This window comes from Carcharhinus amblyrhynchos, chromosome 30 (genome assembly GCF_965287045.1).
Source record: "Carcharhinus amblyrhynchos chromosome 30, sCarAmb.v2.hapA, whole genome shotgun sequence".
Taxonomy (NCBI): Eukaryota; Metazoa; Chordata; class Chondrichthyes; order Carcharhiniformes; family Carcharhinidae; genus Carcharhinus; species Carcharhinus amblyrhynchos.
In genome coordinates, this window is record NC_137353.1 from 29312988 (window position 1) to 29333047 (window position 20060).

At 41.5% G+C, this 20060-nt stretch overlaps 1 protein-coding gene across 1 annotated transcript in view; it reads left to right on the forward strand.

Moving 5' to 3' along the window:
* Positions 1 to 20060, forward strand: part of exosc10 (exosome component 10) — a 68156-nt gene that overhangs the window by 33439 nt on the left and 14657 nt on the right. Inside the window, exons 14-19 of the mRNA XM_080215526.1 lie at positions 64 to 175; positions 6013 to 6063; positions 6306 to 6381; positions 8951 to 9048; positions 11171 to 11266; positions 18591 to 18665. Of these exons, the coding sequence (XP_080071652.1) occupies positions 64 to 175; positions 6013 to 6063; positions 6306 to 6381; positions 8951 to 9048; positions 11171 to 11266; positions 18591 to 18665 (508 nt within the window). The remainder of the gene's footprint in view (positions 1 to 63; positions 176 to 6012; positions 6064 to 6305; positions 6382 to 8950; positions 9049 to 11170; positions 11267 to 18590; positions 18666 to 20060) is intronic.

Below are 20060 nucleotides of genomic sequence, written 5' to 3' on the forward strand. Positions count from 1 at the left end.
AGGATTCTTCCAGAGCAAAGTTGTTACTACTTTCTTCCTTTCTCTCCTCCATGCCACGCCCAGAGAACCTCAGGGGATCATAGCTTGCTGCAACCCCGTTCCGCCATTGGTTCGCCAGCAGATCAATGAGCTGCACCTCCTGATTCAGCAGGCTCGTGATATGCCTCTTCTCAAGGTAAAGGCCAATTTTTGACTCCTTCCAGCATTTGGAATAATATCTTTTGATAAAGAGATGATTATGGATCCTGGACATGTAAGTAGGAAGTTACTGCAGGTGGTAACCTTGGAACCAATAGCCAAAGTTCCCAGTTGTATTGCTGAATCCTGAAGTGGGGTGTATACAGATCTGGACTAGGCTGATAATTGTTCGCATTATATTTACCAACAACTGCTGATTACCACCATATTTTGTCTTTATATTAACATAGAGAGCCAGTTTTTTGAATGCCATGTTGTTTAGATTACAATGGAGTTTGAAATGGCTACTCCAACCTCATATGTTATGGCAATCTTGTTTTGCCACAGGTTGTTGGGGAGTGGAGAGGGGATGGTGGGGAAATAAGGGTCTTTTTATTTGTAGCAAGAACGTAACAGGTTTTAACCTCACTGTAAACAGCACACAGCAAGTCTTCACTTCATCCATCTGCGATTTGGCAGTGACTCTGTAAGGTCTAGGGAAACAAAAGCAGAAAAGGCTGGAAGGAAACATGCAGCAGGTCGGTCTGCATCTGAGGAGCATCTGTTTTGGACTTGTGACCTTCAGAACCAAAGACTAAAAATTGGGCTGACATATTAGCAGGAGGAAGGGAAAGCGGGAAAAAAAAAGAGGAATGATGTATATAATGATTGGATAATCTGACACATCACCTGAGTCCAATGTTAGAGTTATAAGACACTAAAGAAGCAAAAGGCTTACAACCAGCTGATTTGTGAGAGGCGCAAGGAAAATGGCAAAAATGGAAAACAAAATTCTTACAAAGTACTGTGGGTCCACTAGCTCCAGTAAAAGACTGGGCAAGAGGAAGCCAATCCTGTCGGTACATGATCTGACAGTGGCTCTCCCTCCAAGCAACCCATTCGCCATCTCTCTCAATACAAATAATGGACCCTACTAGTGCTTCCAACTCAGAAACAGAAAATGCTGGGAAAATTCAGCTGGTCTGGCAACATCTGTGGAGAGAGAAAATAGAGTTAATGTTTTGAATCTGTATCAGGGCTAAAGGGACAAAGAAATGTGATGGATAATATATTGGATAAGAGGAGCTGGAGCAGAGTAAGTGGTCAGTGAGAGGTGGGAGCTAGGAGAGATAGTAACAAAGATATGCAGGACATGATTCAGAGATGGTGCCAGTAGTTGCATACGAGTAAGATATAAGATGTATTAATGGGAGAATGAAGGTCAGTACTCAGTGAAAGTAAAATTTAAAAACAAGTGACAGATGGCCCAGAGGGGGATTGGCATTAGGACAAAAAATGTTTGGATTTATAAAATGGAACAAGATGGAGGAGAAAGGTCACAGTCTAAAGCTGTTGAGCTCAGTATCGGATGCTGAGGGTTGTAATGTGTCTAAATGGAAGGTGAGGTGTTAGTCCTCCAGTTTGTGTTGGGTTTTCATTGGAGCATTGCAGCAGGCCAAGGACAAATATGTGGGCATCAGAACAATGTGCTCAATTGAAATGGCAAGCAGCAGGAAGGTTGAGTTCATGCTTGTGGGTTGAGCGAAGGTGATCTGCAAAGTCATCACTCAGTCTGCATTTAGTGTTCCCAATGTAGAGGAGACTACATTGGGCGTGCAGTGAATAATGTAGCCCAGTTTGAAGGAGGTCCAAGTGAAACATTGCTTCACCTGAAAGGTGTGTTCAGGGTTTTGAATGGTTGAGGAGGTAAAGGGACAGTTCCTTGGGGTTAATGACCAGCTAGTGTTGCCCATGTCCTGTATTTAGTGGTCCCTATCTCCAATCTCCCTTTCCGAACATGTCCAGCCTCTCTACAAAGTCCTTGAATTTGTTGTCACCATTCAAATCCGTGCCCATCTTTCCTCCAATTCCCTTTTTGAAGCCCTCCAGTTAGCTTTCTACCCTGACATCACTACTGAAGTAGCCTTTATTAAAGTCACAAATTGCATAAACTATTGAGGAAAGGTGGGTAGGGAACCAGTCAATGTGGTATACTTACATTTCCAAAGGATTTTTGATAAGATGTAGCTCAAACGGTTTATAGACAAGATAAGGGCTCGAGGAATTGGTGCAGTATACCAACATGGATGGAGGATTGCTTAACAGACAGGACACTGAGTAGGGATGAATGGGGTATTTTCAAACTGGCAGGATGTAACCAGTGGAATGTTTCAGGGAAATATGCAGGGGCCTCAACTTTACAATCTGTATTGAAGTCTTGGGTGAAGAGGTAAAGAAAGTATCCCATTGAGTTTGCTGACAATATTAGGTAGTAATGTAAGCTCTGTTTACAAAGGAGCTGCAAAGAGATATAGACAGGTTAAGTGAGTGGGCAAGAGATGACAAGTGTGTCTGATATGGGGAAGTGTGAGGTTATTCAGCTTAGTAATGAGAATAGCAAAACGATATTTTTAAAACTTTTGCATGTTAATGTTCAGAGAGACTTGGGTGTACTTGAATAAGGAATATAATGTTAACATGCAGGTACAGAAAACAATTAGCAAGACAAATAGTTTATTTGTTTTTATTATAAGAGAATTGGAGTACAAGAATAAGGAATTCTTACTACAGTTATATATAGCTTTGATGGAGACGGCACCTGGAATGCAGTACAGTTTTAGTCTCCATATTTGAGGAAGGGTATACTTGGAGGCAGTACTGTAGGTGTACCTACACCACTTTGAATTGCAATGTTCAAGAACATGGTCCGCCACCAGGTGGTGGCCAACCATGTTCTTGAACATTGCAATTAGGGATGGGCAACAAATGCTGGTCTAGCCGGCATCACCCAAAACCTGTGAAAGAATATTAAGAAGACACAGCGTATGTTAACTAAATTGATTCCTGGGATGAGATGGTTGTTTTATGATGAGGATTATCTCTCTAGTGTTTCCCTGACTGTGGAATTGAGAGCAAAGGCACAGCCTCGGAATGAGGAAATGACCATTTGGGACTGAGTTGAGAAATTCCTTCGCTTAGAGGGTTGGCAGTATTTGGAATTATCTATCCAAGAGGGTTGTGAATGTTCCACTTCTGAATATATTTAAAACTGTGATTAATATGTTTGATCTCGCAGGGTATCATGGGACATGGGGCAGTAAAGAACAGTTGAGGTAGAAAATCAGCCATGATTGCACTGAATGGCAGAGGAGGCTCAAGGAGCCATGTAGTCTGCCCCTATTCCTGTTTCTGATATCATGTGTCACTATGACTGTGGTAAAGCTATGCCGCCTCATCTTTCTCAGGCAGTCGGCAGCCTTTGATACAGTTGAGCATGCCATTGTCCTCTCATCTTTCAGATGAGTGGCGCTGATCTCACGTGGTACCACATGGTAGGCTGTTGCATAAGGTTAAATCTCATGGGATCTAGGGTGAGGTAAATGGATACAAAATTGGCTTCTTGACAGAAGACAGAGAGTGGTTGTAGAGGGTTGTTTTTAAAATTGGAGGTCTGTGACCAGCGGTGTGCCTCAGAGATCAGTGCTGGGTCCACTGTTATTTGTCATTTATGTTAATGATTTGGATGAGAATATAGGAGGCATGGTTAGTAAGTTTGCAGATGACACCAAGATTGGTGGCATAGTGGACAGTGAAGAAAGTTATCTCCAATTGCAACAGGATCTTGATCAATTGGGCCAGTGGGCTGACGAATGGCAGGTGGAATTTAGTTTAGACAAATGCGAGGTGATGCATTTTGGTAGATTGAACCAGGGCAGGACTTACTCAGTTGAGGAGAGTTACAGAACAAAGAGATCTAGGGGTACCTGTTCATAGCTCCTTGAAAATGGAGCCACAAGTGGACAGAGTGGTGAAGAAGGCATTTGGTATGCATGGTTTCATGGGTCAGAACACTGAATACAGGAGTTGGAATGTCTTGTTGAAGTTGTATAATTGATGAGGCTACACTTGGAATACTGTGTGCAGTTCTGGTCACCTTATCATAGAAATGATATTATTAAACTAGAAAGAGTGCATGAAAGATTTACTAGGATGCTACCAGGACTTGATAGTTTGAGCTATGAGGAGAAGCTGGATAGACTGAGACTTTTTTTCTCTGCAGTGTAGGGGGCTGAGGGGAGATCTTATAGAGGTCTATAAAATAATGAGGGATAAAGATTGGCTAGATAGTCAATATCTCTTCCCAAAGTTAGGGGAGCCTAAAACTAGAGGGCATAAGTTTAAGGTGCCCAAAGGGGCAATTTCTTCTCACACAAGGTGAGGAGTGCCTGGAATAAGCTGCCAGAAGTAGTAGTAGAGGCGGGTACAATTTTGTCTTTTAAAAAGTATTTAGATAGTTACATGGGTAAGGTGTGTAGAGAGGGATAAGTAAGCAATTGGGATTAGCTTTGGGGCTTTAAAAAAAAGGGTAGCGTGGACAAGCTGGGCCGAAGGGCCTGTTTCTATGCTGTAAATCTGTATGACTCTACGGTTCCATTCCTGTGTGTCCAGTCACAGCTAGAGAATGGCCTACAATAGCTTCTATTCTTACTAATACACTTGCTTCTGCAGCCCCCTAAGAATTTATCCTTGGCCACCTATTTTTCATCATTATACATGATTCCCCTCAATGACATATCTGAAAATGCAACACCAAGTTCCACATGAACGTTGATGAAACCAAGCTGTATATCACACCGCATTTGTTACTCTGCTTGTCTGACACCCAGTTCCCTAAATGTATTGGGATGATCAAAGCCAATATCTTCTGTTCCCAGCACAAATTCTGTTAATTTCCCATCAACTTTCATCTCTCCCTGATTACTGTGGGGATCATTCAAAACCTTTGCATCCTATTTGAGCTTCCAACCTTACATCTGCTCCATCGGCCTATTTCCATCTTCATAACATCACCCTGTCCTCCCCTACCTCAGCTTGTCTGTTGCATGAACCCTTATCCAGTCTTCGTTATCCCTTTAAGAGTCAACTATTCTAACGCTCTCCTAGTCATCATCAGATCTTGCCTTTGTCAAAACTCTGCTCTTCATATTCTAACATGTGCCTCGTCACTCCTGTGCTCACTGCCCTACAAGGACTTCCAATTAAGCAGCTCCTTAATTTAGAAATACTTGTTGGTTTAAAACCTCTTCTGGGCATTGCCCCTCCCCATCTCCATATTGTCCTGTGGCCCTCCATGATCTCTGTGCTCCTCCAGTTCCGGTCTCCTGAGCATCCCCAGTTTTAATTGCATGTCTTCTATTGGCTTGGTCTTAAAATCTAGAATGGTCTTCCTAAACCTTTCTGTCTGCCCCCTCCCCCCTCATCTTTTAAAACATTTCTCAAAAGCCATCCTGGTCATAAGCGGCTGTCCTAACATCTCCTTATATGGTTGTGTCAAATTCTGTTTGTGACACTCCTATGAGGCACCCTGGGCTGTTTGACTGTTCAAGGAGCTATTTGAAAGCAAACTGTTGTCACTTGAGCTGCAGACTGAGGGTTTTGTGACCGACAGGTATTCTGGAATTTTGTGATCTGCCAGTGTCACAAGTGATGCAGCTGATGATAATACTAGCTCAATCCATAATTCCACATAAGCCAAGTTGAAATTGCTTCCAGCAGAAGTGTATATATCTGTATTTGGTGTGGACAATGCAAACCAAACATTTGTGTTCACAGGTATGATAGTTACTGATCCGCAGGATTGCTTGATGCTGCATTAATCCACAAATTACTTTTTTTGCTACTTGGCCCCATACTCATGTTTTTCTTTATATCAAGACTGTATCTGTTGCAACTATTCCACATGAATAGGTAATAACATTCTTTATTCTGATACCCCGCAACAAACAGTAAGAAACAGAGACAAATGCTCTTAATTGCTAATGCTTTCTTCTCCAGACAGAATCAACACCATTGCAACAGAAGAAAGCCCCTTTACTAAAGGCAGAAGTAAGTATTTAATTCTGATTGGCTAGCAGCTTCCACTGTTCATTATAATGTTAAATATATAACAGCTGCTTGCTGTTTAAAAAGTTAGTATTGTCTTACCTAAGAAAGATGAAAAAATGTATTTTCTTGAGAAGTATTCGTAGCCATAATACTTGTTGAGTTTAATTCACTAAGCAATGTGCTGCTTGATAGTAAATCTGCTTGATCAACAGGGAGGTATTACTATAATTCTGTTTTTGTAGAAAACTGAGAACCTGCTCTTTGGACCACATGACAGTTCCCACCGGTCAGGCAATGTGCAAGTTGTTCATGGCTCAGGTAAGTTGAGAGTTGTGTGTTTTTTTTAATATTTCTCACTGCTTCTGCTGGCTTTTGGTAGATTCCATTCCCTTGACAATGACAACAGTGACTGCAGTCTATCAGGTTGGTTGTGTATACCAGGAAAACCACACCTGCTCAAACCATGTCCATTTATGGTAACTTATGTATGGTTTGTCCAAGCAAACTGATGATGCGCCCTCTCCACTCTGATTCTGCCCCTGTTGTCTGTGGTTCAGCTCACTGTACCCTGTCCCCTTCTTTCTCTGCTTTTCAGTCCTCCCTGACTTTCCACTCCTCCTTGTTCCAGATACAATAATAGGTCCACACTTTGCTTCACAGATTTTTCTACATACAGTAATTCCAAACATATAAAGTCTGCATGGATAAGTCCACTTTGTACAGGGATTCTTTTCTCAAAATGCTTCAAATGTTTTCTTGTCAGTTCCTGAGAACTTATTTGCAAAAGGATTTAAGTTATTTAGAACACTTGTCGATATAAATAAATCTTTCCAACCAAAAGACTGTTTATCTGAAGTAATATAAGAAAATTGCAGTGTCGATAATTCAGTCGGCCATGCCGCCTTCACAAATTAAACTGCACAAAATTAGCTCTTTAGCTGGAGGTCACAACAGACTGCATTGGAGCAAAGAGGAACTTTTGTGGTACTGTCTGTGATAGTGGTGCAGCTGGAGCATTCCAAACATCCACTTTAAAATCATGTTATGACACTAAAGTCTTCAATACTAGAAACAATATTGATTTCCAAAGGATTTATACTTCAAAAAATAATGACCACAGTACATTCCAGAAAGTACCTGCTGTCTTTCAATCACCTAAAGTAAGCAAGAATTGGATAGCTGGTTTCAGATCTTGATTATGGCTTTTTCCTTTTGCTTTATTGAATGATATCATATATTTCAGTGGACAGAATTTTCAACAGTGTCCTCATTTAACGGGCACGCCTTCCTCTGGTTGGATGTATTTGCATAAAAATTCTTCAGAAGTTTGCATCCATTTATCATAAATGCATCCATGAGTGTGTTATCAAGTGCACATAGAAATTTACATAGGTAACATCCATGGTTCATTGACAGAGCTCTCACCTCTGGGTCACGACTTTGTGGGCTCAAGTTTGAGTCCAGGATTCGAGGCTGCCACTCCGGTCCATGATTGAGCGAGAGCTGCACTGTTGGCATTGCCATCTTTCGACTACGATGTTAAACTGAGGCCCAGTCTGCTCTGTCAGGGGGATGTAAAGGATCCCATGGCATTATTCTGTAGAAGAGCAAGGGGTGTTATTCCAGTATCTTGACCAATCTTTGTCCCTTAATCGAACACATTTTTTGGTCGTTTGTGGGAACGTGCAAATTGGCTGCTGTATTTCTTAAATTACAACATTCGGTACACTCAAGAGTGCTTTGCTGGTTGTAAAACATTTTGGGACTCTTAGGTCATAGAAGGTGTGATGCAAATACAACTCAGCCTTTCCATGTACAGTATTTGCACAGTAATTACAGCACATACGCAAGTCATTTGTGGAAATTTAAAGTTTATTCATTAGTGTCACAAGTAAGCTTATACTAACAATGCAATAAAGTTATTGTGAAAATCCCCTAGTCGCCACACTCCAGTGCCTGTTTGGGTATACTGAGGGCGAATTGAGCACGGCCAATGCACCTAATCAGTGCGTCTTTAGGACTGGGAGGAACCCGGAGCACTCAAAGGAAACCCACACAAACACGGGGAGAACATGCAGACTCTGCACAGACAGTGGCTCAAGCCAGGAATTGATCCCTGGTCCCTGGCACTGTGAGACAGCAGTGCTTGTAAATCATTGCACAACCAGAGAAAATTGAACCCTTCCCACAATTTTAAGGTTTCTGGGTCTTACTATTGATTTTTTTTTCATGTTGCAATATACGGGATAGTCATATTAACCTACACTGTTTATTGAAGTGAAAGATTACAAACAAGTAACAATGTTAGTGACAGTTGTCACACATCAGATGTGTTCTTCATTTATTGCCTTAGAGAAATACTGTTGAATTGAAATACTGTTGAACTGATAAAATAATCTCTTTAGAATAATATTTAAATATTTGTATTTGTTGTTTCACTAACCCACAGTAATATGTTGCTCATTCATCCAGCAAGTCTTTCATGTTTCTTTTTGCACTGTTACAATCTGTCTTGTATTGCACGGGTGTTGAACCTAGATCCTGAAATTATACCTGAACTCTTTCCAGATAACAATTACTGCTGCTCTGAGCCAACCTCAAGCAGGTGCTTGGCTCTGGCTTGTACTTTCCTTGTGGCAACTGAGCTCCAAGATCAGCAGCACTGGGTGCAGTAATTCTGCACATCTTTCCACCAATGCCTCCATACTTCATTCTCCACACCCATGCCATCTTATGCTGCCATTTTCATTCTTTTTTTTAAAAAGAGAACTTTTTGCTGTAAAATATAATCACAACACGCTTAGGTAAAGGATGATGGTATTTCTCCACAATGTATGCAACATAAATAGTGAAAATAACTGATATACTCTATACCATTCTCTTTCAGCGCCACTGACCCAAAGCAGTAAACTGTTCCCTGATCTGGAGGATGAGAATGTGACCTTGACTCTCGCTTCTGCCAAAGCGATTATTACCATATTTGACGTAAGTGCTACTGTTGCTATAAACTCCTCCTGTTACTGGTGCACGCTGCACTGTGATTGTAAGTGTTTGCTGCACTTTTTTATGGTTACAGCTCCTGATCGGAAACAGCCAGGTTTTGTAAGGGGGTTGGTGGATCTCAGCAAAGCTGCTGAGAGAGAGATCAGTTTTAAACAAATCCTGAGAAATACGTTCTAGAAGGAAACTTAACCGTAAAACTGCACTGCATTCCAAAATAGTGAGATGATCCACAATAACTAATGGCTTTAGAGATGTTAGAGTCAAAAAAAGGACAGAGGTTGTATCTAGAAAATCTTGATATTCTGAGTCAACTCCTTGATAATTTTGTCCAGTTTCCGCCCTTAGTCTTGTGAAGGTGCAGACCGCAGCTGGGAGATGGTTTTAAGATCACCAAACGTCCTCCCACAACTCATACAAAAGGTCATTCCTTACTTATGAGCATAGGCATGCACATACCTGAATTAGGAGCATGAGATTGACCATAATTCAATAAGATCTGAATGTGGCCTCAATTCCACTTTCTCGTCTACCCCCAGGTAGTGATAAGATGCTCAACTACTAATAGCTTCAGAGTTGAACATAATCCTCTTGTCATCCAATAACCGCATGCATACATATTCATGATGAGAAAATACTTAAGGAGGACCCTTGACTCGCTGCCATCAATGACATCTATTAACTGCCCCAGCTGAAATGTATGAGCTTGGCATGCCTGGTCTGGTTGTCACATTTCCACACTGGATGATGTTTTTAACCAATTGAACCAGGAGTGCTTTCCTGAAAGAAGCCTTAAATTATTACAGTGATGTTCCCCCTTTCCCTCCTCACTCCTACCCACTCCAATTGAAAATCAAGAAATTGCTAATGGCTACATAAAAGTCATAAATATGTTCACCGCACTTGTATGTTTTGGATGCAGGGTCCATCTAGGGCTTAATGTCTAATACTTAGCTTGACTTTGTAACCCAGTGATGCTTGAACTTGGGCCATACTGTTGTGTTGCATCTCAGTAAGAAGTCTGACAACACCAGGTTTAAGTCCAACCGATTTATTTGATAGTAAACTCACAAGCTTTCGAGGTTTCCCTCTTCGTCAGGTGAATGGAGAGTACTGGCCTTACACAGAGCATATAACAGCACAGACAGTTTACAGATTACTGATTAGAATGCAAATCTTTACACCTAACCTGCTATTCGAGTCTTAAAGTGGCCAACAGTGTGAGTGGAAGGAGCATTGAGCACAGGTTAAAGAGATGTGTATTGTCTCCAGACAGTACAGTAAGTGAGGTTTTGCAAACCCAGGCAAGTCATGGGGGTTACAGACAATGGATGAATGAACATCGCTCGACAATCACCAGGCAAGACTGTTCCCTTCCTGTTGGCGAACACTTCAGTTGTCACGGGCATTCGGTCTCTGACCTTCGGGTAAGCATTCTCCAAGGCAGCCTTCACAACACACGACAGCGCAGTCACTGAGCAGAGACTGATAGCCAAGTTCCGCACGCACGAGGACAGTCTCAACAGGGATCTTGGGTTCATGTCGCACTATCTGTAACACCCACAACTTGCCTGGACTTGCAAAACCTCACGTACTGTACTGTCTGGAGACAATACACATCTCTTTAACCTGCGCTCAATGCTCCTTCCACTCACATTGTTGGCCACTTTAAGACTTGAATAGCAGGTTAGGTGTAAAGATTCGCATTCTAATCAGTAATCTGTAAACTGTCTGTGCTGTTATATGCTCTGTCTGAGGCCAGTACTGTCCATTCACCTGACAAAGAAGGAAACTTCGAAAGCTTGTGAGTTTACTATCAAATAAATCGGTTGGACTTAAACCTGGTGTTGTCAGACTACTTACTGTGTTTACCCCAGTCCAATGCCGGCATCTCCACATTGTGTTGCATCTGAACCAGTGGTCCCAGAGTAGGTCAACTCCAGATAATTATAGAACAGCATTGATCACGGCCGCACTGCTAACTATCCAGACAGTGGCAGAGATGCCAATCAAACATTTAAGTGATAACGTGATAAATGACCTATACAAAGTTTTCTTCGTGTACTAAGATTTAAGTGATCTTTTCTCCCTCCCGCCTCTCTCACAGGATTCGGTTACAACTGAAAAGGACCAGAAAACATTGACAACGGCACAAAAGAAAGCAAGAACCATTTTAGAATCATTTGAAAACCCTTTCAGAATGGTAAGCCGCAGTGCAGGATTCTGTTTGATTAAAAGTGGTTATGTATTTTTTACAAGAATATATAATGAAGCACTGAAAGGGAACAGTTCATTCATCAGTAGGTGTGAAACTTATGGTTTCAGGTCCCATGAGGATATTCACATCAATTCTAGTCTGACACTCCCAGTTGGGTGCTGAGGAGATGCAACACTTTTGAAGGTGCCATCCTTTGTATCAGATGCTAAATGAGATGGCTACGTAAGATTGAGTGATCTGATTGGAATGTTTAAAACGTTAAAAAGGTTCAGTAAGATGGATCCAGAGAAATTATTTTCTCTGATAAAGTAATCAAGAACAAGTGATTGTGATCTGCAAATTGAGAGCCAGATCGTTTAGGCAGGTAACCAAGAAGCAGTATTTTTTTCATGCAGGATAATGGAAAATCGTATGTCACCGGAACAAATGATTGTTCATGGTAAAGGACAGTTGGAACTTTCAAGACTGTGATAGATTTTTATTAGGTTTCAGGGATATAAAGTTATGATGGGTAAATGCTGTGGAAGTACAGAATCCTATGAGCTATTTGTATGGTAGAGCAGAATTGCGAGACTGAATGAGCCGGCCTTGCCTGTGCCTAATTGAAGCCCCCTCTGCGTTAATAATCTGATCGCATTATTCAAATTTTCCTCAAGTGTCCTGGCTTATATTCGTTTCCTACACCACACTAACCAGAAAAGACATGGCTATTCAACCCATTTTTTTTGCACGTTGCTGGCCTATGTAACACATGGCATTGTATGAGTCCTTTTGGGGACATCCAGATTATGCAGGGGAAACGCTAGCATAGTGATAAAGTCACTGGACTAGTAGTCTAGAGGCGCAGGCTAAAGCTCTGAGGAACACAGCAGCTGGGGACTTTAAATTCAATTATTAAACCACATTCTAAGTGCTGGACAGACTTGAAACTGAGTGTGTTTCAGATCCGACTTTTAGACCTGTCCTCAGGCACCACCGTCCGCACTCTGCCTGAAAAAATATCAGCAGTTCCGAATTGCACTGCACAAGCCTGTGCGCAGGGCTTAACGCACCTGAAATCAGCACTTCCAACTACACATGAATGATAGAATGTGGCTTCCCTGCCACATCGCTGTCAGGCCAAATAATGCCCCCCCCCCCGGCCCCCACAACATTGCCCCACCCCTTCAAACGTTGCTGAGCCCCTTATTTCCCCCACATCTTCCGTCACACAGACAGACCGTGCCCCCACCCCCACCAATCTCAAGCAGAGAGCCGCCAGACGCTCGGCACTTGCCTCCTCGCTAACTGGAGCGCCTGAATCAGACTTTTGAGGGGCATGTCTGTTTTGCACCAATTCTGGATGGGCGAATGTGGTGGTAAAGGGGGAAGTGCCGGTAAAGTTGGGCGTGCAGCCCATTAAGTCAGTTTGAATGGATGCACATACACTTAAATGGCCATCACGTTCATTTTGGGCGCGGTCCAGATCGCAGCCACTTTCAGGCCTTGGTAAAGGGGGATCCGGCACAGACATGGGCACGGATCACGTTACTCTCCTCACGCCCGACTTTACCAAGTTTTTGCATCTGAAAACTGGCGCAACTTGATGGTAAATTTGGGCCCCTTATCTCAGTAATGGTGACCAAGACAACCATATCCAATTGTTGTTAAAAACCCATCTGAGTCAGCCATGCCTTTATGGAAGGAAATCTGCCACCCTTACCTGGTCTGGCCTACACGTGACTCCAGACCTACAGCAGTGTAGTTGACAACAGTCCTCTGAAATGGCCAGCAAGCCACTCAGTTCAGCGGCGATTACGGATGGGCAACAGATGTGTCCTTGTCCATGATCTCCATATCCCATGAAAGAATAAAGGACGCAGTGAGATGCGAAATGCTATTTTGTTTTCTTTTATAGATTGTATAACCTACTGCACCATGTATTTAATCCCCTGAGGGAGACTTTGATATCAATTTATAAAGTTCTAATTTACCTATTATCGCTTTGAATGGATTAACTAAGAACTTCAACACCTCCGTGAGCACCAGCCATCAACGCCCCTGGGGTGAGAGTGCTTTTGCGACATAAAATCTAAATCAGAACACAGACCTGTTAATGTGAGCAACTGAGGATACATACAGATTGTTAGGTACCAGGATTTAAATATAACATGGTTGCAAGGTTTCTATGGTGTGCACTTATGCAAATTGCAGAAGTTTTGATGAAAGAACAGTAAGTTAGATCATAATAGTGTGTAATCCTTATTACTGGTGATGATTGTTGGCCACGTTACTATAAGGTGATGCCATGGCAATAAAAGTCATGCCTGGAAGTTTCTGTTGATTCTCCTGACAGCCAGATCAGCATTGCTGGAGGTAAATCACTCGCATTTATCACCATAGGATTGGGGAGAAAATATTGGTATTTGCTAAGTAAGCCCAAAACATTACCAAAGTGAAAGTCTAGAGACAGTAAAGCCTCCACAATGCTCACTCTACAGAAAGAGTGTACATAAAATGTGCAGGAATAGTTAAGTCAGGTCAGAAAGTACGGGAAGGCCCTTGTGAGGGTTACTAATATGCCAAAGCAGTGGTAAAACAAGTCTAGTCTGTGTCTGCCCATTCATCATTAAATTTAAGGCTGATGCAAACATTTGAGGCAGCAATTGTCCCAGTTTACTCATTAGGTGTGTAAATACTAAAAGCCATAAAACTTTCTCCAGCTTCTGACCCATTTTACAGCTGTTACGTTATTTAATGGATTTAACGAAGGTTGAAGGAATGTATTTGTTCTTTGCATGTTACAAAAATGAATGGTCAATTACAGTTTTAATGAAGCGTTTCAGTGAAGCATTTTCGACTTCACTGGAACATCTATTAGCAGTAGAGATATATGTACATAACTGTCTTTGAGACTCACAGAAAAAAATAGGTTTGGATAATAATCTGCACAAACCATCATTTTAGGTTTAACAGTCTACAATTAAATTTATCTCTGTATTTTGTTAGATAATAAAGGTTTACTGCATTTATTTTTATCAGTAACCTGGTCGTGCAAGTGATTGTTGTGAAGAACATGAAGGAATCGACTGATGCTTAATTGGAAGAAACTTCTTTAGCTAGATGTCATAATTTTATCAGTGTATCTGATGGTAAATGCATTGCAAAGTTTGCAAGATCTTTTGAGAAAATCTGATTGGAGGAATTGTCGAGTTGCTTTTAACAGTGTTGTTAACATGGAGCTATCAAAATAAATCTCAAGGTGTCAGCTGGTATCGCTACCAAGAGAGTGCTGCACTGTCACAGCTGCTGCCTTTGAGACATTAATCTGACGCCCAGTGTGCCCATCTTGGGTGAATGTAAAATACCCCATGGCACTATTTCAAAAAAGAGCAGGGAGTTGTCTCTGGTTTCCTGGCCAATATTTATCCTTCAGTCAGCAGCACAAAAGTAGGTTATCTGAACATTATCACCTCACTGTTTGTGCAGATTGGCTGATGTGTTTATTACAGTACAACAGTGACACCACTTTCCAAGTACTCATACAAATGCGAAATTCCACGAATGCTGGAAATCTGAAACAGAAACAGATAATGTTAGAAGTATCGTCCATTTTACATGTTGTTGCTTTCCTTTCCTTCGTCTCTTTCCTGTAATGAGAACAGGCTTCCCCTCGTTTTCACTTTCCACTCCACCAACCACTAATGAGTGGATCATCCTCCACCATTTCACCCTCCTCGAGTGTTACGTTACCACCAAACACATCTTTCCCTTCCCCCTCCCTTTTCAGCTTTCCAAAAGCCTGATCTGTCTGCGATACTGTTCCTCAGCCACCCCCTGCATCCACTCGTATTCTTATGACATCTTTCCATGCAAATGCCGGAGGTGCAACACCTGACCCGTTCACCATTTCCCGTCTCACCATCCAAGGCTCCAAACACACCTTCCAAGTAAAATAGCAAGCTACTTGTATCACATTCAATTTAGCATGCTGTATTCACTGCTCACAGTGTAATTATCTCTACACTGGGGAGACCAAGTGCAGACTGGGTGACTGCTTTGTAGAGTACCTCCATTCACAAGCTTGATCCTGAACATCTAGTCTGTCATTTTAAATCTCTGCCTTTTCTGCCTCTCTGACCTTTCTAACCTTGGCCTCTTGCAATGTTCCAGTGAAGCTCATTGCAAGCATGAGGAACAGAGTCTCATCTTTTAACTTTACAGCCTTTTAGACTTAACATTAAATTCAACAATTTTAGATCATAACTTCTGCTCCCATTCTGTTTCACTTTTCTTTGCTGGTTTGTTTCCTCTTGTTTCTTTTTTTCCTTTGCTGTTCAAAATCCTGCTGTTCAAATCTCCTTTAGATACATTTTTTTTTACTTGACCTATTATCACTCCCTTTGGCCCTGCATCATGAAACATTTAGTCATTAAATCTCTCCTGCCCTCCACCCAATTATAGACCTTCCTTTTTGTTCTCCTTCCCACCCTCCCCTTTTAACTTGCTCAAAATCTATAACATTTCTGACTACTTTCAGATCTGACGAATGTTCCAAAGTCTGAAGTGTCAACTCTTTTCTCTCTCACAGATCTATAATTAGTATTTCCAACAACTTCTGTTTTTAACTTTGAAGTATTTAATTGGCTATAAAGCACTTTGCGAGTCCTGGTGGCCATGAAAGGTGCTATATAAATTTAAGTCTTTCTTTCCTGCCTGTTCAGCTTTCTTATTAGAGAGGATGGGTAAGAGGTAAGATGATCTCCAATTCACCCTGCTTGAACACATGACCTATCTGGCAATCTCTGATCTGCCTTGCCTGTAGTTATGGTGAAGGGGTACAGACCAGCCAAGATGCACAGACAGTTGGAGGCTGGTAAATGCATAATATTTTTATTCTTTGGTATCTAATTTAAATAAAACTTTTTGTTTTTGTTTTGTGATTTCCAAAACCTAATGGGACTGGAGGAAGGTACAAAGTGAGATTTTCTGTGGGCCCTTATTCGGAACCTTGCTTTTCTTGATATGTATTAGAAGTTACATTTGGTGCACAAGGTGAAATTTCAAAATTTACAAATGACGCAAAACTTGGAGGTGTTGTGAACTGGGAAAATGGGGATAAACTTCAAGAGGACACAGGCAGACTGATGCAATGGACAGGCAAATGGCAGATGAAATCTAATGTTAAGTGATTTGTTTTGATGGGAAGAATGAGGATAGGCAAAATAAATTAAAGGCTTTCACCTCATCATCAAACAGAGGCCAGGCACTAAAGGTCCCAGTGTTTTCATGCAGCTGTGGACCGAGAACAGGCAAGGCACATGCAACCCAGTCTTTGGAGTTCTTTGGGCCGATGGCTCATTGTGTTCAAATGAAAATGATAACCAGGCAAATGCACTTATCATGTGACCCAGGGTGAGACACCAAAAGAAAGAGAAGGCTGGACAAGAAGAGCTTCCAGAGTGGGGGGGGGAAACCTAGGACAAGGGGGCAGAGATAAGTCCCAGAGAGCGAGAGAATTGGGAAAGAGCCACAAGGAGGCGACCACTTGTGGAAAGCACCCAGTAGAGGACCAATGAAAGTGGCTCCAAGTAATAAAATTGCTGCAGATGGCAAGTTTTGAATAATGAGGATACAGGAGAAGCCCTGAGGATCTGAAAGTTGCAAATTTTATCCTGTTGGCCAGAGGCCAAAGGTTGGAACAATGGTGGCCTGCTGAGCATTGCTGAAGAGCTGAAGTTGTGCTTGTGACTTGGTGCTGAAGTTCAGACTCAGGGAATCCAGGGAATCAGATTCTTGGGAGACAAAATTGAAACCCTCAGAGGTGAGAAGTTGTTGGGGCAGTCTGTGTCTTCTGGCAATAATTCAGAGATTACATTTTCAACGAGGAATGCTGGAATGTCTCATGAGATAAGAGTTTCACCGAGATTGGTTGACACTGTGTTTACTGATACGTTGAAGGGTTGCTGAAAAACCCATGGGAACTGTCTTGGTTGCATTTGTTATTTAATGTATGTGTGGGTTTTAGACCATAGCTTATCGGTTGGTTCACATGTACTTCACATTGGTTATGAATGTTAGAGAATAAGATTGATATTGTAAGTTGCTTTATCTTTCTATTAGAGTAAAATTTATTTCCTTTGTTCAAAAACCATAGAATTTTGCTGCTTTATTCTCTTAACAAGTGTCTGGAATCTCAATCTTTGTCTACTTTAAACAAGAAGTTACTGATCCCCAACCAAAACCGTGGGGTAGTCTGGTCCAGGATCATAACAGGATGCAACTCTGAAGAGGCTGGAGTGGTAGAAGAACTTGAGGATATAGAAAGTGGCTGGGCATGTTGAGGTAGCAGTCAATAAAGCATATAGGATCAGGGTTTTATAAATAGGGTTATAGAGCACAAAATCAAGGAAGTGTTGATAAACCCATGTAACCCACAGTTTCAGTCTCAACTGGGAGTTGTGTATGTTTCTGGGCATCACATAGGAAGGATGTGAAGTTATTAGAGAGGGTGTAGAAAACACTCTCATGAATTTTTCCAAGAATGGGGAACATCACAGTTGAAGAAGTTGGGGCTGTTCTCTTTGGACCAAAGTAGATTCAGAGGAGATTTGATAGAGGTGTTCAAACTTGAGAGGTTTGGCCAGAGTAGAAAGGGTGAAACTATTCCCACTGGTGGAAAAAAATCCAGAACCGGAGAATATTGATTTAAGGTGATTGGCAAAAGCAAGTGGGTGCCGTTAAAAACATTTTTTTCGCAGCAAGTGGTTAGGATCTGGAATGCACTGCCTGAATGTACAAAGGAGCAAGCTTTGGTCAAGGCTTTTGAAAGAGAATTAGATGATTACAGTTTCTGAAGAGAGAAAATTTGCAGGGCTCCAGGGGCAAGGTAGGGGAGTGTTAATTGGTGAGTTACTCTTGCAGTGGGCCAGCACAGGCCCATTGAGCAAAATGACCTCCTCCTGTGCGTTCTTTTGAAATTCAACTAGTTAACAAAACTGAATAAATATTTGCTTGCTTGTGTTATGTTGTCAAATGTACGCAACATGAAAATTGTTCTGAATTTTATTCACGAGATCATGAATGTTGCAACAGTATCAGAAGTTGGGGAGGAGTAAACATGCACTCCAGAATGCCATGTTTTCATTGCAGTCTGAAACCACCTATGTCATGCTGGGCATGACAATTTGGGCCTGGAGATCAAATAGATCATCCCAATTATTGCTGGGAAGTATTTAGGATTTCACATTATTATAATATTGTTGGTGTGTGAAAGTACTGCAATTGGCTACAATCATTCCATAATTCTACGAATTTTTCTATTTTTCAGTACTTGCCTTCCAAGGGCAGTAATGTATACATCTCGCAAGCAGCAAAATTTGACCCTTCCACCAAGATCTATGAAGTAAGTACCATAGACAACTAAAGGGCACATTAGTACTCCAGTGATTGAACTAGGAATGAAATATTTCCAAGTTCTCTTTCACAAACTGAACTTGCAACGATTTGTCTAATGACACGTGCACCATATTGGAAATTTCTGGAAACATGAAAATTGTTCTGAATTTTATTCATGGGAGATCATGAATGTTGCAACAACATCAGAAGTTGGGGAGGATTAAACTTGCTTTCCAGAATTCCATGTTTTTGCTGCCGTCTGAAACCACCAAGAGCTGAGCATAACTATTCAGGTATGGAGATCGAATAGATCTTTCCAATTATTGCTGGGAAGTAGTTAAAATTTCACATTACTACGAATAGATATTGTGTGAATGCACCCCAATCGGCTAAAATCAATTTGCCTGTTGAGGCAGGATTCTATAACTTAAATATATCCTGTGATATAACTAAATCAAAAGTTTTTTTTAAGTAGTTTCTAAGAACCATCTGCAGTTTTCAAGAATTATTGAATGCTATATCTGTTCTTGTATCGCACTGTTTCCATTTAAATGTCTGGCACTGTCTTTTGGAAGTTAGAAAAAGTAAACATGTTAATATTTGCAGGAGACTCTTGGGAGTGTGCCAGTATTCACAGTAGCTCTCCCTGGGAGATGTGCCAGTATTTACAAGAGGTCCCTTTGGAGCTTGCCTGTATTTTCAGGAGGCTCCCTGCAAGAATACCAGTAATACAGCTGGTCCCAAGTGTGCATCAGTATTTACAGCAAGTCTCCAGGAATGTGTCAGCACTTTAGAACTCCATGGAACTAAGTGATATTTTACACTGAGTAAAACTTAAGCACTGCTTGGAGCTACTTTGAGTAGCACACCCAACTGATATCAAATATTAGTAGTGCATAGACCTGATGGGGAATAATATTCAGTAATGAGTTACACAGAACCAAGGAAGTACATTGCACTGCTTCCAAACTCTGTTTTTGAAGTTTGCAGAAAAAAATCTGTAACCCTCAATGTTAAGTAATGCTAATACTTGCCTTAATTTGAGGTCAGAAGTCGGGAGCTCCAGTTCCCAATGAGCTGAGGCTTTCATGCATGCATCAGCTGGAAAATGGCTGCAGGTGTGCAGTTTGTTTCTAGGAACCAGCTCTGTAACTCCTGCGCAGAAGAGGAGGAAACGGTGTGAAAAATGATTCAGGTCCCCTGGCCCATCGTGCGTGAGCTATTATAGAAGTGCAATTGTTCGATTAATTTTTAAAAATTCTCTTAACTGAAGTCCTATCTTGGAGTTCCCTGCAACCTTCCATGGGGTGTCTCACCTCTGTCGCACTTTCTCATTCTTTTGAAATTCAGCTAGTTAACAAAGCTGAATAAGTCTTTGCCTGCTTGTGTTAGGTTGTCATAT